This window comes from Leucoraja erinacea, chromosome 24, assembly GCF_028641065.1.
Source record: "Leucoraja erinacea ecotype New England chromosome 24, Leri_hhj_1, whole genome shotgun sequence".
Taxonomy (NCBI): domain Eukaryota; kingdom Metazoa; phylum Chordata; class Chondrichthyes; order Rajiformes; family Rajidae; genus Leucoraja; species Leucoraja erinaceus.
This window is the reverse complement of record NC_073400.1, coordinates 28,853,811-28,881,405: the sequence shown is the minus strand read 5'-3', so window position 1 is coordinate 28,881,405 and position 27,595 is coordinate 28,853,811. Positions and strand designations below refer to the sequence as shown.

At 45.4% G+C, this 27,595-nt stretch overlaps 1 protein-coding gene across 5 annotated transcripts in view; it reads right to left on the bottom strand.

Annotated features, from left to right (window-relative positions):
* The window catches only part of etnk2 (ethanolamine kinase 2), a 64,269-nt gene extending 36,897 nt beyond the window's left edge, over window positions 1-27,372 (bottom strand). For 2 of the 5 annotated variants that reach the window (XR_008725426.1, XM_055654913.1), the window contains exons 1-2: window positions 26,849-27,372; window positions 11,697-11,956 (exon numbers count right to left, since the gene is read on the bottom strand). Coding sequence is in view for 3 of the 5 variants with exons in the window: in XM_055654913.1 (XP_055510888.1) it covers window positions 11,697-11,956; window positions 26,849-26,998 (410 nt within the window). In the remaining 2 variants the exon portion in view is untranslated. Of the gene's footprint in view, window positions 1-5,094; window positions 5,124-11,696; window positions 11,957-26,848 lie in introns of those variants that run through there. The other 3 variants (XR_008725425.1, XM_055654912.1, XM_055654914.1) reach the window with 3 other exon arrangements.
* Window positions 27,373-27,595: the final 223 nt, after the last annotated feature.

Here is a 27,595-nt window from a genome sequence, read left to right as displayed (position 1 = left end):
CAATACGTGGATAATACAATTTTGAAATGTGCTCACTGTTAATTGTAAGGTGTAAAGTTCCCCAAACTAAAAGAATGGGGGTCGGGGGGGGAAGAGAGAAGATTGGACAATTCAAAAATGGAAAGTGCTCCACACAATGTGAACAGGAGCATGTAATGGACTAAATAGAAAAAGAAAAAAAAAACAGGGTTATGGGGAGATCCGGTGTGATTGGAAAGGAAAATAAACCAAAAAACCACTAGTAAACCAAAAAATGGTTTATTGTTGCCAAGTTGAGAGCAATGAAGGGTAAGCAAATGCACAGTTAATAGATGAAACTGTGCAAGCAAGGCAATGGACACACATGCACATTCACCCTATAGACTGGAAAAGCTTATTTGTGTGTCCCTCATAAAGTTGCTAACATTAATTTCTGCGCACATCCCTAGCCATTGCTGTACGGTTTGAACCCAAGGAACCTGGAAAGCGATAGGGAACCAAATTAAGAGAGATAACCGCGACACAACAGGCTGCAGATGCTAGAATCTCCAGCAACAAGGTTAAAAAAAAAAATCAAAGTTCTGGGGGAAATCAGCGGGTCAGGCAGCATAGATGGAAGAAAATGGACAGACGATGTTTCTGCTCGGGACCCTTGTTCAGACAAGTGATAGATGACCAACCTGGAAAAATGAGAACAATTTAAATTACAATGTTATTGAATGGATGGGGGCATTGCAGCAATTGGAGGTGAGAAAATACCATTGTATCTAAACCTAGCAGAAAGAAAGGAAATTAGGTGCCAGAAATGGCCACCAGCTAATCTTAGTTCAGTTAATGTTCCAGCACATTCCTGTAAATCACGGGTTGGTCATCTGACAACTCTAGACAAAAACAAAGGGATCAGTCGATAAAAGTAAAATGATCAGAACAATTGCAAACAGACGAATGACAGCCAACAAACCATAAGTTTCAACAAAAGGTTGAGGTTAGTTTAGAGATGCAGCATGGAAACGGTCCCTTTGGCCCACTGAGTCCGTGCCGACCAGCGATCACCCTGTACACTAGCGCTATCCTACACACACACACACTGCTATCCTACACACACACACACACTAGGGACAATTTTCAATCTTTACCGGATCCAATTAACCTACAAACCTGCACGTCTTTCAAGTGTGGGAGGAAACCAGAGAAAACCCATGTGGTTACGGGGAGAATGTTCAAACTATGCACAGACAGCACCCGTATTCAGGATCCAACCCGGGTCTCTAGCGCTGTAAGGCAGCAACTCTACCACTGTGCCACCCTGCTGCTCAATGCTGGATCAACATTTACATCTAATGATCCTTTATGCAGTCGCAATGGTTTGGGAAGTTCTTTTTTTAATTCGCTTTAAACATCCCTGGCAAAGCTTCCTGTCCCCAAACAGCCAGAAGTAACAGAGTTCTCTCAGAGTGGATTCCTGGCATCCAAGTTGCACAGGTATCACCACACATCGAGGTAGTATTCCATGATACTGTGCCACCACACACTGAGGCAGAGTGCTGTATGATAGTGTGCTCATAATGCTGAAGAACAGCAAGAGACATCCCAGGACAAATGTACAGCTGCTGTGCAGGTTGTCTGAGTGACAGGCTTGCTATAATACATACACGTAGATTTGCAGACTGCAGATGCCCAAATCCTGAGCTAAAACAAAGTGCTAGCACAACACAGTGGGTCAGGCTGCATCTGTGGAGGGAACGGACGGATTACATTTTGGGTCGGCATCCTTCTTAAACCCTGCTGAATAAAATGAAAAATAAAAGAATTGCTTCAATATAATAATTAAAAACATCAGGTACAGGGAGAAAAATTAAGGTATTTTCGTTGGACACTGGAGTGCAATTTTGTTGCAATCTGGAATGCCTTCCTGCCAAAAAAAGCAATTTAACAATAATGTCAGAAGTATCTGGATAAAGATTCAGAAAATAGAACATTCTGTAAGGTTAATGAGGAAAAACAGCAGAAGTGAAAGCCAAATTGAAGTTTGTTCATGCAGCCAAATATTAGGGCAAATAGCAGCCTTCAAACCTGTAAAATTGTTCAACCTATAAATTAAATGATACCGAACTATTAAATACACAAAATCGATCATGAACTTTGGTAATTTACTGAGGCCAACAGTGTACTGCAATAGAGAGAGCAACAGAAAGTAACACAAGAGGAAGAAAAACAGGTTTTAAACAATTGTGTTCATAGTACAGGTACGGGAAAACTGGTGAACCCGGATAGAACCAGAGGACATAGGTTTAAGGTTAGAGGGAAAGATTTAATAGGAATCTGGAGTGCAACCTTTTTCTGCAGAGATCATGGGTGTACGGAACAAGCTGCCACAGGAGGTAGTTGAGGAACATTTCAAAGACATTTGGACTGATACACGGATAAGGAAAGTTTAGAGGGGTTTGGGCCAAACACATGCAGGTGGGACTAGCATAGATGGGGCATCATGGTTGACAGGAACAAAGGTTGCCATGTTTCTATGATGTATGACTATATTGACAGTTTATGTTCAGTTGCGTTAGGTAAAAGCAGGCAAAAGAAAGGAACAGTCTGCCTGGGTATGTGGAGGTTTAAAAATTGGATGATCATTTAAGTGGCAGTCAAAGTCCAAAGGATTGTGTTCCAAGTGGATTATAGAATCATTAAGACATGCCATGCCAAGACCAACAAAATGATGTGGATGCCGCTACACAATAAAAGGAGCCCCAATCCCCAAATAGCCACTGTTCAAGCACTAACCAACTAAGAATTCCACATCCCTCTGGGGTATTCGTGACAATGTCCTACGATGATTATGCCATGACTGCACTGCAGTTCTGGACAACCTCGCCCGTCAATCCTACTCAGACTGTGTACACCCAAATGAAGTCTCCTCAACTTTAGCGACACAGATTGTCAATTCGATCCTCTCACCCCAGGAATCAATGTACTGAATTTACACAGCACCATCAAATATCGTCATTTATCACGCAGACAAAAACTGCTTTGAGAACAGGTTGGGTCGCATCTTTGATTTGTATAATTGTGTTGAGCACTCCTACAATGGCATTATCGCCTTACAATAAAATGCTAACATGCCATTTTCTTTCCAGATTGTGCGTTTTCCTGCAGTGTGAATGTTGACACAAAATCCCAAGAAATACATTACTACTAGAAGTTAAGTTCACAAAAATATATTTTTCTTACGCAGTCTCTTGCGAAAGAGGATAACATGCTTCTACTCTAGCTTAGTTTAATTTTGAGATACTGTGTGGAAACGGGCCCTTCAGACCAACGATCACCCTTACACACATATTCTATTCTTCACAATAGGTACATTTTGCAGAAGCCAATTAACCTACAAACCCACACATCTCCGAAATGTGGCGCAAAACCAGAAAAAGCCTTCACGGTCACAGGGAGAACGTGCAAAATCCACACAAACATCACGGGTAGTCGGGATTGAACCAGGGTCTCTGCCGCCGTGAGGCAGCAACTCTACTGCCGGGCCACTGTGCCGCACAATTGTGGATTCAAGAGGGGACCTATGAGGGAATGACGGACTCTTATTCAAACAGGTCAGGAGCTGGCTGCTAGGACTGGTGGGCAAGGAACAGCGGAAACGGAAGCAAAGAGATTGGCCATAATCTCACTGAAAAGTAGAGCAGGCATGAGGGGACCAAGTCCTTAATTTTCCGTTTAAGAGCAACAATTAGAATTAAAGATTTCAACCCAAACACTTTTCAACAGGATTTACAGAACGGCTTCAAAGTGCTAAGAGAAAAAAAGGAAGATTTTATTTTTCCCAAATAAACTTTTTATTAAAGAGCATTTTGCACAATGCCAGTACGCAGTAATAAACTACAGTGAAACAGCTATGGACCCAGCGGAAAGTGCATCTGCAGTCAAATAATTAAGGACCAGACGGGTTCAGCCGAAGGACTCAAACCAGTCTTCCCAAAATCAGCAAAGGAAAATACACAATAAAAAGGGTAAGAGACAATTAAGCATGGGGGGGGGCAAATATTTAAAATCTCAAATGCAACTATAGAAGCCAAACCTAAACCAGAGTATAAAAGTTGCAAGATCATGTTGCAGTTATACAAGACATTGGTGAAGTCACATTTCGAGTATTGTGTTCAGTTTTGGGTACCATGTTATAGGAAAGATTTCAAGCTGGAAAGGGTGCAGAGAAGATTTAGTAGGATGCTGCCAGGATTCGATGGCCTGAGCTGCAGGGAGAGGATGAGCAGGCTGGGACTTTATACCCTGGAGCACAGGAGGCTGAGGGGTGATCCTATAGAGGTGTACAAAATCATGAGAGCGATACATCGGATAAACACACAAAGTCTTATAGCCCAGAATCGAGATCCAGAGGATATAGGTTGAAGGTGAGGGGAGAAAAGATAGGACCCCGAGGGGTAACTTGTTTGCACGAAGGGTGGTGGGTGTATGGAACGAGCTTCTGGAAGAGGTTGCATCACCGGAGGAGGCCAGTACTATCGCAATGTATAAGAAACACTTAGACAGGTACATGGATAGGATAGGATAGGTTTAGAGGGATATGGGCCAAACGCAGGCAGGTGGGACTAGTGTAGATGGGACACTGTGGTCAGTTGGGCAAGTTGGGCCGAAGGGCCTGTTTCCACACTGTGTGACTCTAATATTCAAAGTGCCCACTCCTAGTTTTAAATTAATACACTCCAGGGCAATGGATCATGAAACACAGAGGCAGATTTCCTCAGTTTTAGCTTTACGGATGATCAGCAGAGATTGTCTGGATTTGAGAGCCCCTCAGTTAAAGACAGGCAAGGCTGGGAACAGGCATTTTTCTTGCTAACATTGGTCACGGATTGGGTAGACCCAGAAATGTGTCTTAAAAGACACATCCAGCAAACACGCATCTCTTCCTATGTGATTCTTACTTCGCTAAACTACAGAGATCATTAATTGTGTCCCTTCCAAATCCCCTAACCAGACCCATCTCCCACCGTTCACCGACACCAACCGCACCCCCATGCACCCCACACCCTCCCCCTCCCCCTCCCACCCCTCCAACTCTCCACTCAAAGCCCACTCTGACCACACGCCTACCTATTGCAGTCCATCTTGAAATCCTCCGAGCCACACTGCACTAGCTCTTCCCACCTCACAATCTCGACTCGGAAACAGCAAAAAACCTACCTTCAAGGGGCCTCGGCCTCTGCTGGAGCGTTCCCCGCCCGACAGGGGGCCAAGCCTGTCACAAATCAGGCTGGCTTCCGGACGGGGAACCTGTTAAAATAAATAAACATCGCATGCTGTGGACACCTGTTAAACAGACAGTCATTAGAACTGCACGGTGATACAGCACAGCGTGTTGGGAGACCTGGAAATAGTAAAAATCCACCCACTCCGTAGGAACTCCTTTCCAATTAACGTCAGAGGCAATGGGTCTGCCAACCTGGTCACACTTATAGGAATACATTGTTTTATTAACAAACTTGCCCACCTTATGCTCCCAGATAAGCTAATAGACTTCTGCTGCACAAAAGATGCTTACATCACAAAAAACACATTATTTTGCCACCATAATTTGAAAAGTTGCAGAAAGCAGAGGAAAATTCTTCTTTGGCACCTCATCTTGTAATTCACAATTTCAATGGTCTTGGCATCGTGTATGGCTCAGACATAATGGACCGAAGGGTCTGTTCCTGTGTTGTATTACTCTATGTAAGGAGCAAAGCAAAAACCGCAATGTTTGCTTGTTCCTTAGTGATCGTTCCAGCCGACAGCAATGTAGGGATCGCCATGTGGCCTCAAAACTACAGCCTATTCAACATCTTTACACATGCAAGCAATGTTACGATAAAAAGCGAGAGCATTAAACACCAGTCAAAACATAGCTTGAAAAGGTAGGTTTTTTGTGTAAAAGGAGTGTCTTTAAAAGATCAATGGGCTGGTGATAAGTGGTAAATGAAACTTTAAAAAAGATAATACACTTTTCTGTAGTGAATTCAGGATATCTTTGCCGAGTTGTGTTAAGCAAAAAACAATGTTAGATCACAGAGATTCAACCCCGGCTAGTGTTTCTGGATTTCATTAATTCCGCATGTAACAAACGCTGCCAAGCCCTCCCAAGTTTAGTGATGTGGCAGGAATTGAAATCGATACTGCTTTGTTGTCATTCTGGCAAGCAAACCATCAACAACACAAAGCACTGTGGGAAAGTAGGCTTCCCAAGCCACACACAGTGCAGCTCACTCACACCCAGTGTTCACGACAGTGCCCTCCAGAATGTTTGGGACAAAGACCCATCATTTATTTATTTGCCTCTGTACTCCACAATTTGAGATTTGTGAAAGAAAAAAAAAAAAAAAAAAATCGCATGTGGTTAAAGTGCACATTGTCAGAATTTAATAAAGGTCATTTTTATACATTTTGGTTTCACCATGTAGAAAGTAAGAGAATGATCCCAAGTGTACTGTTAAAGCAACAAAGACGTTTTTCAAAGCTAAAAAAAGAAAAAAAAGGTATCATATAAAAGGCATGCTCAATTGGGTTCAGATCGGGTGAGTGGCCGAGTCAATCACCTGATCTGAACCCAATTGAGCATGCCTTTTATATGCTGAAGAGTAACTGAATGGGACTCGCCCCCAAAACAAGCAGAAGCTAAAGATGGCTGCAATACAGGCCTGGCAGTACATCACCAGAGAAGACACCCAGCAACTGGTGATGTCCATGAATCGCAGACTTCAAGCAGTCATTGCATGCAAAGGATATACAACAAAATACTTAACATGACTACTTTCATTTACATGACATTGCTATGTCCTAAACATTATGGTGCCCTGAAATGGGGGGACTATGTATAAACACTGCTGTGATTTCTACACGGTGAAACCAAAATGTATAAAAATGGCTTTTGTTAAAATCTGACAATGTGCACTTTAACCACATGTGATTTTTTTTTAATATTACAAATCTCAAAATGTGGAGTACAGAGGCAAATAAATAGATGATGGGTCTTTGTCCCAAACATTACGGAGGGCAAGTGTAAGTACAAGTGTTTATTTCCGGGATCAGATTAGGGTGAGATATGTTAATTAAAAGATAATTATTAACATTGGAGGAGTGGCACAGTGGCACAGCAGTAGAGTTACTGCCTTTTAATTACAATCCTGACCATGGGCGTTGTATGTACATTCTCCCTGCGACAGCGCGAGTTTTCCCCAGGGACTCCGGTTTCCTCCCAAAGACCTAGGGGTTTGATGGTTAATTGGCTTTGGTAATATTGTAAAAACTGTCCCTGGCGAGTAGGATAGTGTTGGTGCACTGGGGTGATCATTGGTCGGTGGGCAGAAAGGCCTGTTTCCATGCTGCATCTCTGATGTCTAAAGTCTCAAAGTCATTGGACCTAATTATAAAAATATTGGAGACGAGCAAAGACTCATGGAACATGGACATTGGAGGCAAGCGATCTTGTGACAAAACCTCCAAGTGGAACCACCAACCTTTAATGGAAGTGTAAAGCTGATAAATGATGAAATAAATAGAAAACCCTTGAGGACACCATCTCACCACAAGATAAGGCAAAGGAATGCTTGGTGTAGAAAGGGAAGCATTCCCCTGGCCATGGGGGAATGCACTGACATTATGACTCGGAAGGGAGCGAACAAGTTTAGAGACTTCTTAGATTTGCTCACGCTTGCAAAAGCCAGTTCAGTCATCCAAAGAAAATTATTGAATTAGTGGGTTGTGGGCCGAAGGGCATGTTTCCATGCCGTATGCTTCAACCAAGTCAAGGCCGACCATCGATAATCAGTTCATGGTAACTCTATATTATCCCATGTCACATGCACTCACTACACTCTGGAGGCAATTTACAGGGGCCAATTGACTTACAAATCCGCAAGTCTCCGGGATGTGGGAAGGAACGAGAGCACCCGGTGGAAAGACACACGGTCACAGGGAGAACATGCAAATTCCACACAAACAGCACCCAGGAGCAAGATCAAGCCCGAGTCTCTGGCAATGTGAGGCATCAGCTCCATCAGCTGCGGGACTGTGCCCCCTCTCCAAGCAAGTTACAGTGCCACGGAGGGGGGGGTTCATAGAAGCATCCTACTGCAAGGATTATTCTGCACTTTGAAAACTTCTCCCCCTGACGATCGTTCCCTCCCTTCCTTGCTTTATTTGAAACAGGGACTCATTTTTTCATCCTAACAGTTTAAGGAGACAATGACCTACAAGTACAAGAAACGTTCTTATGTCTGAGAATCACTTTCAGGAGATAATGGAACTGTTCTCCAAAACTATGTTCCAGAAGTCCAATCTGAACGGTTTTCCTCCTCATTACTAAAACTCATTTGGGTATAATCTAGTTTAGTTTGGAGATATAGCTCAGAAACAGGCCCTTTGTCCCAAAGAGACCATGCTGACCAGCGATCCCTGCACACTAAACATCATGCTACTACACACTAGGGACAATTTACAAATTTACAGAAGCCAATTAACCTACAAACCTGTACGTCTGTAGAGTGTGGGAAGAAACGTGAGAAAACCCACAGGTCATGGGGAGAACGTGCAAACTTCGTACAGACAAGCACCTGTGGTCAGGATGGAACTGGGCACTCTACAGCAGCAATTCTACCGCTCCACCCCATGCCGCCCTTCTGTGCCAGTGTTTAATACCAAGTGGGAAATTAGACAAGATGTGTGTGTGTGTGTGTGTGTGTGTGTGTGTGTGTGTGTGTGTGTGTGTGTGTGTGTGTGTGTGTGTGTGTGTGTGTGTGTGTGTGTGTGTGTGTGTGTGTGTGTGTGTGTGTGCGCCATGTCAGCAGTGGTGCGGAAGAGATAGTGAAAAGCAGAGCACACAGAAATGCAAGTTCCTCAAACTGACAATATCTGGCGTCATGTATTATAAATACAGGCCTAAAAATACAAAAATCACATGGCTGTACATTTTTCACATTAACATTTTACTTTATAAAATGATAACATTCATTTGAAAATCTATTGTAATTTGTCACACTCGTTACACCATCCACTCAGAATGGTACTTTACTGGCCGTTACACTTTTTATGACCACCCTCCATCATGTTAGTAACACTTAGTGACAAGCAGCCCGCCAGCTGTTATTCAATTTACCGTTCAAGTAAATAACCCAAAGCAACAAAAGTTATACACATGGAAAGAATGAATCATATCAAAATGCCAAACAAATTAGATTATATAACGCATCCCCAGTATGCAAAGACTATATTTTGACCAGACTCTCCAAATGCAATTCAAATTAATATTTGAATATCAAAGATTAATAATGAGCTACACAAAATTGTAAGGGGCATCAACTTTTCGCTTTAAGAAGTGTCTACATCCATGGGTATGGATTTAAAAGGCAAGCGACAGGGGGTTTGGATGCGATTTGCATCATTTTCAACTGGAAGATGATTGGAATCTGGAACGCACTACCTGATAGGGGGGAGGGGAGGGGAGAAAGGAGGCGGGCAATCTCAAAACATTTTGCTGTTTAGATGAGTGCCAAAAACACCAGAATACGAAAGGGTTATGGATCACGTGCTGGAAGTAGAAGTAGCGTAGATGGCCCACATGGACAAAGCAGGTCAAAAAGGGTTGTATTTGCACTGCATTACTATCTTCAATTGGAAGTTGCAAACATCCACCATTACAATCAGGATCACAAGCAAGCTAATAGAATGTATTCAATGTAATAAAATTAAATGTAATAAGTCTGAAGAAGGGCCCCTACCCAAAACGTCAGCTATCCATTTTCTCCAGAGATGCTGCTTGACCCACTGAGTTGCTCCAGTATCTTATGTCTATTCTTTCTAACAGAATGGGTGGTCGTTTCCAATTAAAAACACGGACAATGTGAATATGCTAAACACAACACCATTTGGCTGCTACCAATGGGAGGTTTTGTGAGTAACAGCTACTGGAAATGCAGGTGAATGGCACAAGATTTATTTCCAGCCATTAACATTTTAAGTTCAAACGGAAACTGCTACCAAGCTTTTCACTGTATATCGGTATACGTGACAATAAACTAAACTCTAACTAAGCAGTGCTCATGAAAGAGGTTTCCAAACTGAAATTCACACTTAAGTAATAAAATTAAACCTGCAAATCCAATTAAATTTGATGGATGTTTAGTTTGGAGATACAGCACGGAAACAGGCCCTTCGGCCCATCGGTTCCACGCCGACCAGCGATCCCCGCACACTAACACCATCCTACACACACTAGGGATAATTTTTACATTTACAACAAGCCAATTAACCTATAAACCTGTACTTCATTGGCGTGTGGGAGAAAACCGAAGATCTGGGAGAAAACCGAAGATCTTGGAGAAAAGCCACGCTGGTCACGGGGAGAACGTGCAAACACTGTGCAGCCAGCGCCCATAGTCGGGATCAAACCTGGGTCTCCGGCGCTGCATGGCAGCAACTCTACTGCTGCACCACAAATGCTGCGCCGTCCCGATGCAAATCACTAACGTCATTAAACACTTCAATTAGCTCTGAAATATCTCTTCCAGCTTAAATATAATGGATAGCAACGTGGAAACAAATCCCAAAGGCAAATCTCCAGGAAATGAATCCTATATTTTTGAAGTTGGAGCACTGAGGTTTAACGCGAGAATGAGATTCGGCGGGTCTATCCCTGCACAATGTGTTCTTCACTTGCCAACGATTTGTTTGCTTTTGCACTTCCCCACTACAACGTTACTGATTACAGTCAAGTGCAGTTTGATCTTCTTTTCCAGCCCATGTATCAGTTAAAAACCTGCAAACACGACACGGGATTTCCAGCACGGTTCCTCCTCCTCCGTCCAAAACAAAAAGGGCAGAAAATCATGAGAGGGTTAGGTCGGGTAGACGCACAGAGTTCCTTGCCCAGAGTTGGGGAAATCGAGAACCAGAGGCCACGGGCTTAAGGTGAAGGGAGGGGAAAGATTTAATAGGAATCCGAGGGGTAACGTTTTCACACAAAGGATGGTGGGTGTGTGGAACGAGTTGCCACAGTAGGTAGTTGAGGCTGGGACTCAACGTTGAAGAAACAGCTAGACATGCAGTGGAGGCAGGTTCTCTGGATGCTTTCAAGAGAGAGCTAGATAGGGCTCTTAAAAATAGCGGAGTCTGGGGATATGGGGAGAAGGCAGGAGCGGGGTACTGATTGGGGATGATCAGCCATGATCACATTGAATGGCGTTGCTGGCTCGAAGGGCCAAATGGCCTGCTCCTGCACCTATTGTCTACATGTACATGGATAGTAGACACAAAATGCTGGAGTAACTCAGCGGGTGAGGCAGCATCTCTGGAGAGAAGGAATGGGCAACGCCCATTCCTTCTCTCCAGAGACGCTGCCTCACCCGCTGAGTTACTCCAGCATTTTGTGTCTACCTTCGATTTTCACCAGCACCTGCAGTCCTTTCTTACACATGTACATGGGTAGGACAGGTTTAGAGGGATATGGGCCAAACGCAGCAGGTGGGACTAGTGAAGATGGAACATATTGGTCGTGGTGGGCAAGTTATGCCGAAGGGCCCGTTTCCACGCTGCATGATACAGTCATAATATCTGATCAGGATAACAACCAAAATGAAAAAGTGTACAGACAAAGGCTCTTTGCGTGGTCCACTAAGCAATGCTAATTAATCTTGAAAAGAAACAATAGGATTAAGGTTTGGTACCTGAACAGGGCCGTCTCCCGCACATGTTGCGGACCGAGGGCGATGCCATGCATGAACTCGTAGCAGAGCCCATTCTGGAATGTGCAGTAGAGCTTTGGAGCACAGCCGTTGGCATGCAGGACCTGGAAACTCTTCAGTTCATTGTCACGATCCACAAACAGCTCAGTCTTGTTCCCGTAAACTCTGACCAGGACAACGTCTTCCATATTGTTCCCCACATAGCAGCCAACCAGTTTGTTTGTAATCCCATCTGTAAATAACTGCAAGAAACGCAACAGCTGTCAGTCACAGATACATCGGAGCAGCATTGTACCATCAGCTCGGTGGATGGCAACTACATTTCTCAACAAACATAGATTTGGCTCATGTGAGGAGAATGTTTTAGCTTTTTAATCTAAACTTTACGCTGGGTTGAGTTACTTGAGGCAGCAACTCAGTTGCACTAGAGTTGCTGCCTCACAGCGGCAGAGACCAGGATTTCACCCCGACTACGGGTGCTCCATGTACAGAGTTTGCACGTCCTCCCTGCGACTGCGTGGGTTTTCTTCGGGTGCTGCGGTTTCCTCCCAAACTCCAAAGACATGCAGGATTGTAATTGGCTACTCAAAATTGTAAATTGTCCCTAGTATGTAGGATAGTACTAGTGTACGGGGTGATCGCTCATTGGCGTGGACTCGGTAGGCCAAAGGGCCAGTTTCCATCCTGTATCTCTAAAGTCTAAAGGAAAGTCTAAAGTTGACACGCATTGTTTTCCAAATGTAATTCACATGACACTGACTTTGATCTACAGTACTCAAGGTCAACATTTACTTTCTTGGTCACTTGCTCCTTGGTAAAACCTCACCATTCAACTTGCCTGTCCCTTGGGTGTTAACAAGACATTTAAACCCAAAATCTTGCAAGGCACAATGCCCTCCATAATGTTTGGGACAAAGGCCCATCATTTATTCATTTCCCTCTGTACGCCACAATTTGAGATTTGTAATTAATAAAAAAAAAAAAAAATCACATGTGATTAAAGTGCACATTGTCAGATATTTTTAAAGGGTATTTTTATACATTTTGGTTTCACCGTGTAGAAATCACAGTTGGATTGGTCACAAGGAGAACATATAAACTCCGTACAGACAGCACCCCCGGTCAGGATTGAACTTGGGTCTCTGGCGCTGTAAGGGACCAACTCTACCACTGTGTAACCGTGCCGCCCAATTAATATTATATTGAGTCCATGCAAGTGCACTGAATGAGTGACTGAATACTTCAAACCAAATAAAACAAACCAGAGAGTATTAAAGATCCCTGCTGATAATCATACGGTTTCTTTGAAAGCAGCTTATGTAGACTGCGGTGGAAGGGAGAATGAAAGCTGGCCAACAATGGTGTCAAAAAATATGGTTTACCACCAACAACCTTTTTAAAACAAAGTACAATCTTGTCCAGGATACCTGGTCAGTCCAGAACCAGACTAACTGGATGGCTTTCAAAACCCTGCATCAAGTTGTTAATTACCCCTTTTATAAAATTAGATCATTCACCGCGACTCTTTGCAAAGCAATTACCCGCAGTCACCAGACCTCTGGAACTATTCTGGAACTTGAGGATTTCTGGAATTATTGCCAACCCGTCATCAACTAAAATAAACATAAATCAGAGCAGTAGAAAAATACTCTAGTTTAGGTTAGAGATACGGCTTTGAAACAGGCCCTTTGGTCCACCAGGTACTTGCCAACCAATGATCACATGTTCACACGCCAGTTCTCTGCTATCCCACTTTCGCTTCCAGTCCCTACACATTCAGGGCAATTTACAGAGGCTAATTAACCTATAAGCCTGTATGTCTTTGAGACATGGGAGGAAACTGGAGCACACTGGGAAAACCCACCCGATCAGAGGGAGAACATGCAAACACCACGCAATTAGCACCAGAGGTCGGGATCAAATTCAAAACTTTGGCGCTATGAAGTATGAAAATACTGCAGATGGGAGGAACATGGAGAGTCAGTAAGGCTGCCTCAACAGTTGGCTACAAGGTGAATCAGCAGTTAAAGGTCTCGGGCAATGTGCGCTGACACACCCATGGACTGTTGCCAAGCCTTCAGCTCAATCGGAGTGAGAAATTCCAGTCATTATTGACCAAATCTAGGACACAAGATCCAGAAAATCCAAAGAAACCTTGTCTAATGTGTGGGACCATGTATAAACACAACTGCAATTTCCACATGGTGAAACCAAAATGTATAAAAATACCCTTTAATAAAATCTGTCAATGTGCACTTTAACCACATGTGATTTTTTTCTATTACAAATCTCAAATTGTGGAGCACAGAGGCAAATAAATAAATGATGGGTCTTTGTCCCAAACATTATGGAGGGTGCTGTATAGTGCCACTTCTGGTTAATAAATAGTCTGCATTGCACTAGGATATCAATTCTAATTACTACTCCTGGTCATGCCACCCATCTGAAGTTTATTGACCTCCATTATCACATTGAAGTGACACACCTACAAAGAAACTGACAGACTTGGTGTTTTTTTTTTTTAAAAGGGCTTGGGTTCACTACGTAAAATAAATAGTAGTGCTATAAGGAGGCAACACAAACGTACATTATAGTCCCGCACACTACAATGCCCCTCAGGAGGAGAAAATGCACAAATGCAACCCTGATCTTTGTAAATACCCTTGGCCAAAGACAAAAAAAGAGTGAGAAAGGTATTCAAATAAAGCAACGACCAGATCATAAAGCTGTATCTATTCACGGTCAAAGGTTTGTTCAGAAAAGCAATTTAAATACAGGAACCATGCAAGATTGGATTCACTTTTCCCCCTAAAAACTAAACAAATAGACAGTGAGAGTTTTTACTACCACTCTCCTCCCCCTTGGTCATTTAAATCGTCACCTATTCTTTCGCTCCATAGATGCTGCCTCACCCGCTGAGTTTCTCCTGCATTTTTGTCTAAGCAGTTCCATAGTTTACCACATTGTATCAAATCCTTCCCCAGGCAACAATACACTTACCAGGGCACCACCCCAAAACTTCACCTAACATTTTCCTCCAGAGATGATGCCTGATCCTCCGAGTTACTCCCGCAATTTGCATCGATAGATGGTGGAAATTTGAAACACCCAACCAACACTCGATAAAAGAGTTTGACCCAAAATATTAGCCGATTCTCTCTCGATTCACAGATGCTGCCAGGCCTGCTTTGATATATTTAGAATTTTCTGCTGTTTTATCTTTAATTTGTTGCTCTTTGGTTACTACTTTTCCATCTTTCATGTACAATGGGTGGAATCCAACTACGGTAACCATTTCAGTTGTGCACACCACACCTCATCAGGGATAATATGGACGATTAACGTTGGATTATTTTGGAGTTGGAGGAGAAAGATGTAATAAACAGATGCGGTTAAATAACTCATGAGGCAATATTGTACCGAGTATAGAGGATTAGAGGGCAATCTAATACTGTTTAAGGTGATTAAGAAATTTTGACAGGATAGGTATGGACAAATTATTCTTTGTTTGGGGAATAGCAGAGGAATGGATGGGGTATGTACATAACCAAAATTCAAGCAGTGCTGGCACTCAGTTGAGATATTGGGAAGCACCTCGTTGCAAAGGGGTCTCTACATTCATTCCGCCACCGAAAATGTTGTCATCTCATTAATTGCAGATGCTGGTTTACAAAACAAGACACAGTCAGTGACTTAGCAGGCAAGGCAGCATCGCTGGAGATCACGGATAGATGATGTTTTGGATCGGGACCCTTATTCAGACTAGAGTAGAAACAAGGAACTACAGATGCTGAAGAAAGGTCCCAACTCGAATCGTCACCTATTCCTTTTCTCCAGTAATGCTGCCTGGGCTACTCCAAAGTTTTGTATCTATCTTCAGTGTAAGATACCATCTACACACTCATCTAATCCTCTCCAGCTTTACATCGGATCCTCTGATGGTCATTACTACCAGTGACTATATGGTAGCAATGAGCTGCTGAGACCAAGCTCTATAATTCCCTCTGCAAACTTCTCTTCTGTTTTTAAACTTAAGACAGTTCAATGCCACATTTTATGACATTGCTTGGGACATTTTGCTCATAACATGGCAACAAATAACAGAATCAATTTCTGGGACACTCCATGTGTAAGAAGGAACTACAGATGCTGGTTTAAACCAAAGATAGACACAACATTCTGGAGTAACTCTGTGGGGGAGGCAGCATATCTGGAGAGAAGGAATGGGTGACATTTTAGGTTGAGACCCTTCTTTAGACATCTCGATCTGAAATGTCATCCATTCTTTCTCTTCAGAGATCCTGCCTGTCCCACTGTGTCCAGCATTGTGTCTATCTCTGGGCCACTCCACCTCTTTCCAAAAACTTGAGGGAATTCTTTCCTTTCTACCTGCAATCTAAAAGACAAGACTAGTGCTTCTCTTGCTCTTTGGGGATCTGGCTGCGAATGGGCTTAACCTCCACACCCAATGTTTCCAATTCTTTTAATCTTTCACTCTAACCCACAGAGATGTAGCTTATGACCAGCATGCAAGATTGATTTCTTCAAAAGACAGATGTCAATAGTGGAACAGTGGCGTAGCAGTAGAGTTGCTGCCTCACTGCGCCAGAGACCCGGGTTCGAACCCGACTACGGGTGCTGTCTGTACAGAGCTTGTACATTATCCCCCTGACTTGCGTGGGATTTCTCTGGTGCTCCAGTTTCCTCCCACACCCCAAAGACATGCAGGTTTGTACGTTAATTGGCTTTGGTAAGAGTTGGAAGTTATCTCTAGTGTGCAGGATAGCACTAGTGTACGGGGTGATCGCTGTCTGGCGCGGACTCGGACACAAAGGGCCCGTTTCCGCACTGTCTCCAAGCGAAGCCAAGAATGCTTGAAACAACTGAACTATATATAAAACAAGATTCCTCTAAATTCCTTTGCCCATCAAGCGAGGCCTCCTCTATTTCTGCAAGAGGGATGAAATCCAAGAGTTTCATTTAATTATCTCCAATAAATCAAAGGGAACCTCAATTTAATTCCCATCTCCGTGGAACTAGTTGGATTGGTCTATAGTACCGCACTGACATCAACGTGCAAAGAAACCACCTGCTATGTCTCACCCCTCCAACACCCTGCTTGACTGGAAAATTAACAGACATACTGGACAATGATACCATAACACTAATTGAAGGGAGATAGACAACACTGCACCAACTGCCAAACCAAGTGCATATGACTTGTATGAGTCAATGTACAGCAAGCAAAAGCCAACTTACTCAGGAACAGTTTATAGAATAGAGAAGATAAACTACTTCAACCTCTCCCTACAAAATAAGGGTAACTTTGCCAAGAGAATGGTTTGCGACATAAACATGTGCTTCACAAATTCATCTCAGTTACCGGCATCAGTTATGATGAAACTTCATAAGGTCTTATGCCATAGGAGCAGAATCTGGCCATTTTGTGCATCAAGTCTACTCCCGCAATCAATAATGGCTGATCTATCTCTCCCTCCTAACCCCATTCCCCTGCCATCTACCCATCACCCCCCCGACACCTGTACCAATCAGGAATCTTGACTGAAAGGGATCTAATTAGCTTCAATCTGGTCAGCGAAACCATTGCAACTAGATGGGCCCCACTAGGAAAAACCCATAACAGATAAGAATGGCACGAAATGCTGGAGCAACTCAGCGGGGCAGGCTGCATCTCTGGAGAGAAGGAATGGAAGGAATTCTTTCCCTCCAGAGATGCTGCCTGGCTCGCTGAGTTTCTCCAGCATTTTGTGTCTATCTTCGATGTAAACCAGCATCTGCAGATCCTTCCTACACAGATAAGAAGGGGATGCAGTAGATTAATTTAGTGACATAGAAAAAGATGGTACATTGTTGAGACAGTGCACAGGAAACATTATTCTGCACTTGGTCCACCTGACCGAGCTGACAACTTATTGTGTGCCAATGGGTCATGTGCAAATAATAGCAATAAAGTATTGTTGAGCACCCTTAAATGGTCTACAGTGTACAACTCCCATCCAGCCTCTGCCCAATGCTAAGATACCCACCTATGGTACACCAGGGACTTGATTTACCGCGTTTAGTTCGGCTACTAAAGTTCCCTTCTTGCGAAAAAACGACAACATGGAAGTTGTTGTAGTTGAGCCTTTTCTTTACTGGAGCTTCGCAAAAGTCGCCGCAGGCAGGCACCATCTTGCTGATTGTGATGGCAAAGATGTTGTGCCGCCTTTATAAATATTTCAAAATGCGTTCATGCTGCCATGATAAATACAAAATATGATTTTCTGCTCAACTGGGAGAGTCTAAGCTTGTGCATTCACGCATGAACTACAAAAGTTGGTGGAAGGTCACTTAAGGCTGAATTAGTCATTCACTAGACATTCATTTTTCTCAGGATGTGGTTTCAGTGCATTAGTAGGGTTCAACCGGACAGAATCCCAGTTGAAGACTGAATAGGGGGCTTGGGGAACCAAATCCAGTCTCAATTTCTGAATGCACGATTGCTCAAAGTACCTCCAGTTATTGGTAGGATGCCATATCGGAGGAGGCATCTTCTCACGTATGTGGAAGCTTACTTCAAAATGATTGTTACTGTCAGAAATTAGAGGGAAATGACAAGAGCAAGGCTGGTATGAGGTTCTAGGTTAGTTTAGGGATACAGCGCGGAAACAGGCCATTCGGCCCACCGAGTCCATGCCAACCAGCGATCCCTGCACACAAGCACTATCCTACACACTAGGGGCAATTTACAAATTTACCAAGTCAAATAAAAATCGAAAATACTGGAGTTATTCAGGTCAATGGACATCTGTGCAGAGAGAAAGTGTTAATATTTCAGACTCAAAAAAAATGCTGGAGGAACTCAACAGCATTTGTGAAGGAAATGGGTAGATGATATTTTGGGTCAGGACCCTTCTTTAGATAGCTCAAGACTCCAGCATCTGCAGTTTCTTGTGTCCTGTCTGAAGATGTGTCTCTACCCAAAATGTTGTCTGTCCATTCCCTCAATGATGCTGCCTGACCCACCGAGTTCCTCCAGCACAATGCTTTTTGCTCAAGAATCCAGCTTTTGCAGTCTCATGCATCTCTGACGTTTCCAGTGATGACTCAGCTATTAAATATACAGAGAAGTGGTAGAGACAGGCAAAACAAAGCAAGTACCTGTGATGGGGTAGAAATGAAGAGAAGAAAGAAGACACAGATTGTTACCGACTAAAAGGTGATCAAGGCTTGTCAATGGCAACCAGATTGTCCGAAAGGATAGGAAAAGGGGGAAGAGAAACCCTTTGAGCACATCAGAGTTGGCCAAGGACTGAAAAGCAAAAAAAAAACATGCAGCTGCTGGAATCCCAAAGCAAAACCAGTAAAAGTTGGAGCCAAGCAGCATCTGCGGAAGGGAAACAGTGTTAAATGCTCAGGCCAATGATATCCAAATCAATACTGGCCATTAACCCAAAAAGCCCCCCTTCGCCCTGCCACCCCAACTAGATAACTTCCTCTCCATATTCTCTTTCAAACATAGTCAGGCAAGTTCTGACAGAATACAAAATGGCCGAATTCAATATTGAGCCCCAAGGGTAACAACGTGACAAGACAGGTGAGATTGTGCTTCTCATGCTTGCATTAGGATTTATTTAAAAGTACAAGAGACTGAAGATACAGTAGAGTGAGAGTGCAACTGAGTTTTAAAGCAACAGGCACCTGGAAAATCAGTCCACATTGAAGACTGAGGGTGTTCTACAAAAGTCACACAACCTCCATTTTGTTTCTCTCATGCAGAAAAGATCCGATCCAGAGAATTAACTGCCATTTACAAGCCTTCAGGCAACATTTTCCTAATCCACAATCATGGCATCCGAATAGTACAATAATCCACATCAGTGATCAAACCGGGCTATAATATGGTCACAGGATTTTTTCCACAGAATGCCTGTCTATAGCCCATAAGAGTACTGTAGGTGGCCTGCCTTAATGACTGCCATCCAGTAGCACTTGCATCAACTCTAATGAAGCGCTTCGAGAGATTGAATATTAACTCCTGCCTCAGAAATGACCTGTATCTGCCTCAATTTGCCTATCGCCACAACAGGTAAACTGCAGATGCTATCTCGCACTGACTCCCCACTCTGTTCTGGACTATCTGGATGACAGGAACACATGCTTCAGACTGCTATCCACAAGCTACAGCTTGGCGTTTAATAACGTCATCCCTCTAAACTCATCACAGTCTGAAGAAAGGTCTCGACCTGAAACATCACTGTGGTCTCTGGTCTGTGGAATTCTCTGCCTCAGAGGGCGGTGGAGGCAGGTTCTCTGGATGCTTTCAAGAGAGAGCTAGACAGGGCTCTTAAAAATAGCAGTCAGGGGACATGGGGAGAAGACAGGAACGGGGTACTGATTGGAGATGATCAGTCAAAGGGCCGAATGGCCTACTCCTGCATCTATTGTCTACTGTCTATCACCTATTCCTTTTTTCTAGAGGTGCTGCCCGACCCGTTGAGTTACTCCAGCTTTTTGCGTCTACCAACCAAGCTCCAAAACCTGGGCTTCCAAAACTCCCTTTGCAACTGGATCCTTGACTTGCTCATCAGCGCACCTCAGTACATATTGGCAACACCTTCTCCTCATTGACTATCAACACAGGTACATGTCAAGGCTGCGTGGCATGCTTAGCCGCTTTGCTCCACTCTTTTTACATCCATGACTGTGTGGTTAGCACAGTTCCAATGGCAACTGTAAACTGTGGTTGGCCGATCACGGGTGGTGATGAGTCAGAGTACAGAGGAGAGATGGAACTCATGGTTGAGTGGTGCCACATGAACCACCACACGCTCAATGTCAACAAGACCAAGCAACTGATTTATGAAAGGGACGTCCGGAGACCAGATGCCATTTTTTTTAATTCATGGACCGGTGGTGGAGAGAATTAACGGCTTCGGATTTCTGGGTAGTCACATCTCAGGTGAACTTCCAGCGCCAGATGCAGTCACAAAGGTGGCAAAGGTCCACTTTCTTAAGATAGACACCAAAACCTAGAGTAACTCAGCAGGAGAGGCAGCATCCCTGGAAAGAAGGAATGGGAGATGTTTCAGGTCGAGATCCTTCTTTAGAAGTCTGACGAAGGATCTCGATCCGAAACGTCACACATTCCTTCTCTCCAGAAATGCTGCCTGTCCTGCTGAGTTACTCCGGCTTTGTGTGTCTGTCTGCAGTTTAAACCAGCATCTGTAGTGCCTTCCTACACGTTCCTCTACTTTCTTAGACGTTTAAAGAAATTCAATACGTCTCCAAATATTCCAGTTTTGCAGAAGTACTGTAGAATGTATCCTGACTGGTCGCATCACACAGACTGGTCGCATCACACAGACATGGCAATTCCAAATCACCCCAATGCAAGAGGCAGCAGAGTGTGGTGGACTCAGCCCAGTCCATCACAGGCACAGCCCTCTCTGCATCTAAAGCATCCATATGCTTTCCCACGGCCCTCCCTCCATCAAAAGCACCTACCATCAAGGATCCCCATCATCTGGGCTAAATCCTCTCCTCACTGCTACTGTTGGGCAGGAGGTACAAAAGCCTGAAGTCATACACCACCAGGTTCAGACACAACTATTTTCCTACAGCCATCAAGTACTTGAACCAATCTACATAACCCCAATCCTACCGTAGCAATGGAACGCTACCATGCACTCTTGCACTGCAATGGACTCAAATTTTTATATTTTGCACTAACATCTTGGTTTGCTTTTGCATACACTTTATTTTGGAATTGTGTGTAATTTATATATAAATTGGTTTTGTGTTTTTGTCCAACTACATGTGCCGGATGCTGGGACAAGCAAGATTTTACATTGTACCATACCCGTGCAATGACAGTAAACTTGAAATTGAACCAATTAACATTCCAGGGCAAATACTCTTCACCATAATACATTGTGGAGCATTGGGCCCATCGAATCAGCGCCACTATTTGATCATGGCTTATCTATTTTTCTCCCTCAACCCTGCCTTCTCCCCCGAATCTTTGATGCCCTCACTAAACGGGAACCAATCAATCTAAAAAATTCCCAATTTTCCCAATGTGGCAATGAATTCCACAAATTCACCGATGTCCAGCTAAAAAATATTCCTCCATTATACAAGTACGTCCTTTTATTCTGAAGATGTGCCCCCAGGCCCTACACTCTCCCGCTACTGGAAACATCCTGTTGAACAGTGAAAACCAGTTAGTCTAAGTATCTGAGGAGATCAGAGAGGTGGGAAACAAAGGTAGCATCTGTAAAAAGTTGAAATAATGGAGCCATTGAACATGCAGCTGAGCTACTTTGTCAGTGTGACTGGCTGCTAATGTTGTTAAGTCGTGATGCTGTGTAGCCTGGCCTTCTGGGTATGCTGAGAAATGATGCAGTGGAATGGCAAGCACGTGACTAACTCCAATACACAGAGAAAGTTATCAGAGGTTGAAGAATTCGATATTAAGTCCTGTAGGCTGCAAAATGCCGAGACAAAAGATGAAGTGTTTTTCCTGAAGCATACACCGGGCATTGGTGTAAAAGTGCGAGAGGCCACAGGTAGAAAAGAGAGCGGGAATGGGGCCGACAATTAAAGAGGCAGGCAACCAGAAGCTCAGCGTCACTCGAGCAGCTCTGGTGCTCAGCAAATGATCAGCCAAGCTGTCCTCGCCTTCACCCATGTAGAGGCAGCCATATGGTGGAATTGTCAGACCAACCATCTGACAGGGCGAGCTGAATTTCCACACACCGAACACCGCTGAATATAACTAACATTAATTTTGTGCTCTCTGAACTTTGTGAAACCTTCCCAGGTGTCTACCAGAAACTCAAGCAGATTGTTCGATTGTTTGCAAACTTCCACCATCTTTAAACAAAGATGGTTTTCCAATTTTGCATGCACAACAGCACTCAGTGCCCATTTTACTTCTAAACCATCACCAAACTGTGCCCCAACTGCTTCTCATGCAGGCCATTCTACATCCGGAATAGAGTTTAGAAAGATTAGCATGGAAACAGGCCCTTTGGCCCACCAAGTTCACATTGACCAGCGATCACTCATACATTAATTAGGGACACTAGGGACAATTTACACAAGCCAATTAACCCACAGACATGAATGTTTTAGGGATGTGGATGGACACCAGAGCACCGGGGGAAACCCACGCGGTCACAGAGAGAATGTACCAACTCTGCACAGACAGCACCTGTCGCCAGGATCGAACCCGGGTCACTGGTGCTGTAAAGCAGCAACTTTACCGCTGAACCTCTGTGCCACTCCATACTTCCTGACCAGGTTATTCTTCCTCCCTTCTATAAACTTGAGATCTACTGCCCGAGCTAACACACCATCTCATTCATCCGTCAGCATTCTGCACACCGAGCTTCAAGTACCTGTGCTTAAGAGCACGTAAACACGAGGTGTACTGAAGCTGGTTTAAATCGAAGGTAGACACAAAATGTTAGAGTAACTCAGCGGGGCAGGCAGCATCTCTGCAGAGAAGGAATACGTGACGTTTCGGGTCGAGAACCTTCTTCAGTAAACAGGAGGAGCAGGCTACCATCCCTTCGAGCCTCCCCACAAATGTATTATCGCCACGGCTGATCTTCTCCAGGCCTCAGCTCACCTTCTGTGCCACCTTCCCATCATATTCCATGATCTTTCAAAAACATAATCACCTCCTCTCTAAATACCTGTCATTATCTAGCCCCCGCAATCCTCTGCAGTACAGAATTCCAAAGATTCACTCGCACCAAAAATAAATTAGGGCCTCCTTTCCTTTTTTACCGGTGGAAACACCATGACATCTGATGTCCCCATTGAATCTTATACTTTTCAGATTTTAAGCTTCAAATTATACCTCGGATCTATTTTTATTTAGTCATTCAATAGTGCTTTCTTGTCACATGTGGAGTAACTGCACTATGACATTCATTTTGCATATATTACACCTGCAGGCGCTGCCATATTCATAACAGGACAACCATCTAATCTCAGGAATTAGTCTTGTGAATCTCTTCTGGACCGACATCAATGTAGGCACATTCTTTCTTAAAGAGGTGGGCCAAACAGTACTCTAGGTGGTGGCCCCAGTCAACATCTCGCTATAATCCTATAAACTGCAATGCCAACTATTTTTTCATAAGATTACCTGGCTCCCTTTATTTCACTCAGTTACAGCCTCACTTTATTTAGATGAACTGCAGTGTCCTCCATAATGTTTGGGACAAAGACCCATCATTTATTTATTTGCCTCTGTACTCCACAATTTGAGATTTGTAATAGAAAATATATCACATGTGGTTAAAGTGCACATTGTCAGATTTTAATAAAGACCATTTTTATACATTTTGGTTTCACCATGTAGAAATTACAGCAGTGTTTATACATAGTCCCCCCATTTCAGGGCACCATAATGTTTGGGACACAGCAATATCATGTAAATGAAAGTAGTCATGTTTAGTATTTTGTTGCATATCCTTTGCATGCAATGACTGCTTGAAGTCTGCGATTCATGGACATCACCAGTTGCTGGGTGTCTTCTCTGGTGATGCTCTGCCAGGCCTGTATTGCAGCCATCTTTAGCTTATGCTTAGGGGCTAGTCCCCTTCAGTTTTCTCTTCAGCATATAAAAGGCATGCTCAATTGGGTTCAGATCAGGTGATTGACTCGGCCAATCACCCGATCTGAACCCAATTGAGCATGCCTTTTATATGATACAAGAATATTTATATATTGGACATGATTTTTTTTTTTAAAGAATCTGCACAATATGGACATCCAACTGAAATATATCCTAGTAGAAAAAACACACCTAATTAAGGGCACAGAGTTTTGAGACCATTTAATTGCAAAATCCTTGGGATGAGACTATAAAACAAGCTCTCCAAGAGCAGTCCCAACAAGAACTAGCACCAAGGACAATTAAGCAAGCTACAAGGAGCTGCATGCCTTAAGCATCTGTTCTGGATGAAAAATGACCATGCAGGATCAGTAACCTAGATTAGCCTACTCGAAACAATTCACAGCATGTGGTCAAAAAAGAACTTAGGAGTCACACAGAATAGATAAGAATCGATGCAGAGACCAAATATTAAACAATGAACCAAACTTTGTGGATAATTATACACTTTAGCCGATTTATCACAACATTATATAGTCTCTCTATGAATAATGGTTAGAAAATTAAAAGGAAATGTCCCTTTGAAACAAATTTGTTAAGAATTGTGTTTTTTTTCTTCCGACTGTTCTAATGTCAGCTCCTTTCAAAGCTCAAAATCGCAACATTGCGGCTTAAGAGACATGAGGCTGTCATTGGGTTTGTTGTGGAAAGGAATGTGCAGTGTTGGGGGAGCCATGAAGTGAGAGGCAGCAAAGACTAGTAATGAAGACAAAAGTACTGGTGTAACACAGCGGGTCAGGCAGGATCAGCAAGTCTCGACCCGAAACGTCACCCGTTCCTTCCCTCCACAGATGCTGCCTGTCCCGCTGAGTTACTCCAGCATTTTACGTCTGTCTTTGGTGTAAACCAGCATCTACAGTTCCTACCTACACACTTGCTTGGAGAACATGGATAGGTGACGTTCGGGACAGGACCCTTCCACAGACTGATTGTGGAGAAGGGAGGGAGGAAAGAGAAAGCTGGAAATAAGGAGGGGCAGGACAAAGCATGGCAGGTAGTAGGTGAACATATGCGAGGGGGATTTTTGATGGTTGGACAAAAGCCAGAGATGAGAAAAAGCTGTGAGACAAAAGGATTGAAGAGTTGCATATTGTGAAGCCAGAGGAATGAATTGTTGTGGGGGGGGGGGAGGTTAATAAATAGGATTATAGTCCAGGTGGGGCAGGGGGAAAGAAAGAGGTGCGTGGGGTGAACAGGAAGGAGGGTAGTGGAAGAGAATGAGGTAGTGGAAGTTAAAAGTAGAACACAATGTGCTGGTGGGAAGCACAAGTTAACCTCAGGTATAAGATGGGAATGCGGTTGATGAGTAGGAAAGGGGCAATGGGTTTAAGACAAGGGATGAGCTGTATGGATTGAGATGCAATGGGAGTTATGGAATGGGATGCGACGTGATGAAGGGTCTTGACCCGAAACGTTACACATTCCTTCTCTCCAGAGATGCTGCCTGTCCAGCTGAGTTACTCCAGCATTTTGAGTCATCTTCTGGGATGAGATAGGATGGGACAAATTGGGAGGTATGGGTTGGGATGGGATATATGGGGTGGGATGAGACAGAAAGTTGTAATGAGATGGGATGAGGATATAATGGAACAATTTTGGAGTAATGGGACTAGATGGGAGGTATGAGATGAGATGGGACGAGAGGAGAGAGGGGGAGGGGAGGGGAGAGAGGAGGGGGGGGGGGGGAGGAGAGGAGGGAGGGGAGGGAGAGAGGGGAGGGGGGGAGGGGGGGGGAGGGGGGAGGGGAGAGCGGGGGGAGGGGGGAGAGAGGGGGGGGGGGAGAGAGGGGGAGGGGGGGGAGAGAGGGGGAGGGGAGGAGAGAGGGGAGGGGGGAGAGAGAGGGGGAGGGGGGGGAGAGAGGGGGGGGGGGGAGAGAGAGGAGAAACGAGGGGAGAGAGGGAGAGGGGGGGGAGAAGAGTGAGAGAGGGGGGACAGAGGGGGGGGGGGGAGAGGGAGAGAGGGAGAGGGGGGGGGGAGGGGAGAGGGGGAGAGACGGGGGGAGAGGGCGGGGGGAGGGAGAGGGGAGGGGGGGAGGGAGAGAGAGGGGAGGGGGGGAGAGAGGGGAGGGGGGTGAGAGGGGAGGAGGGGGAGAGAGGGGGGGAAGGGGAGAGAGGAGGGGGGGGGGGGAGAGGAGCGGGGAGGGGGGGAGAGGAGAGGGGGGGAGGAGAAGAGGGGAGGGGGGGGGGCGAGGGGAGGGGGGGAGGAGAAGAGGGGGGAGGAGAGAGAGGAGGGGGAGGGGGAGGCTGGGGGGGGGAGAGGGAGGGAGCGAGGGGAGGGGGGGGGAGAGAGGGGGGGGGGGGGGGGAGAGGAGAGGAAGGGGAGGGAGAGGGGGAGGGGAGAGAGAGGGAGGAGGGGGGGAGAAGAGGAGGGGGGAGGGGGGGGTGGGGGAGTGAGGGGGGGGCGGAGAGGGGACGAGGGGAGGGAAAGTGAGCGCCATTACCTTGGTGCGGACCCGGGCTGGCGGGTCCCAGGAGGCCGCAGCTCGGCCACCAGCCGCAGCGCCCGCGGGAACCACGTCGTTCTCGTCCACGTACACGGCGAGCTTGAGCAGAGCGGGCGCGCCGCTGGGGACGCGCACCTCCGTCTCCATGGCGGGCGGGCGGGGGGGAGGGAGGGAGAGGAGGGATGGAGGGAGGGAGGAGAGCGGCGAGAGGCCCGGCCGCCGCTTATATGCGCTGGCGAGAGAGAAGGAGGGGAGAAGGGGGAGGAGAGGGAGGGGGGGGGGGAGGGAGAGGGAGAGAGAGAGAGGCCGGGGCCGGGGCGGGGGCTGCGAGCGGCTCCGCCTCCACAAGGAGGGTGCGATGGCGGCGGCGGCGGCGATGGCGATGGCGGGCGGCGACGTGAGGGGGAGCGGACTGCGGCCGCGGGCTGAGCGGAGCCGCTGGTCCTCTAGGTCTAGCGCCCCCCTCCTCCCCAGCGGCGGGAGGTCGCGGCGCAGCTCTCCCTCTATCGCCCCCCGGCGGCTGGAGGTCGCGGCGCCCCCACTCCCTCTATTGCCCCCCGGCGGCTGGAGGTCGCGGCGCCCCCACTCCCTCTATCGCCCCCCGGCGGCGGGAGGTCGCGGCTCTAATTGCTTCTCCACCGCCCTCCGGAGGTCGCCACACCACAGCTCCTCCTACTGCCCCCTGGCGCCCGGAGGACGCAGCACCGCACTGCCCCCCCTAGCGCCCGGAGGTCGCTCGTGGTC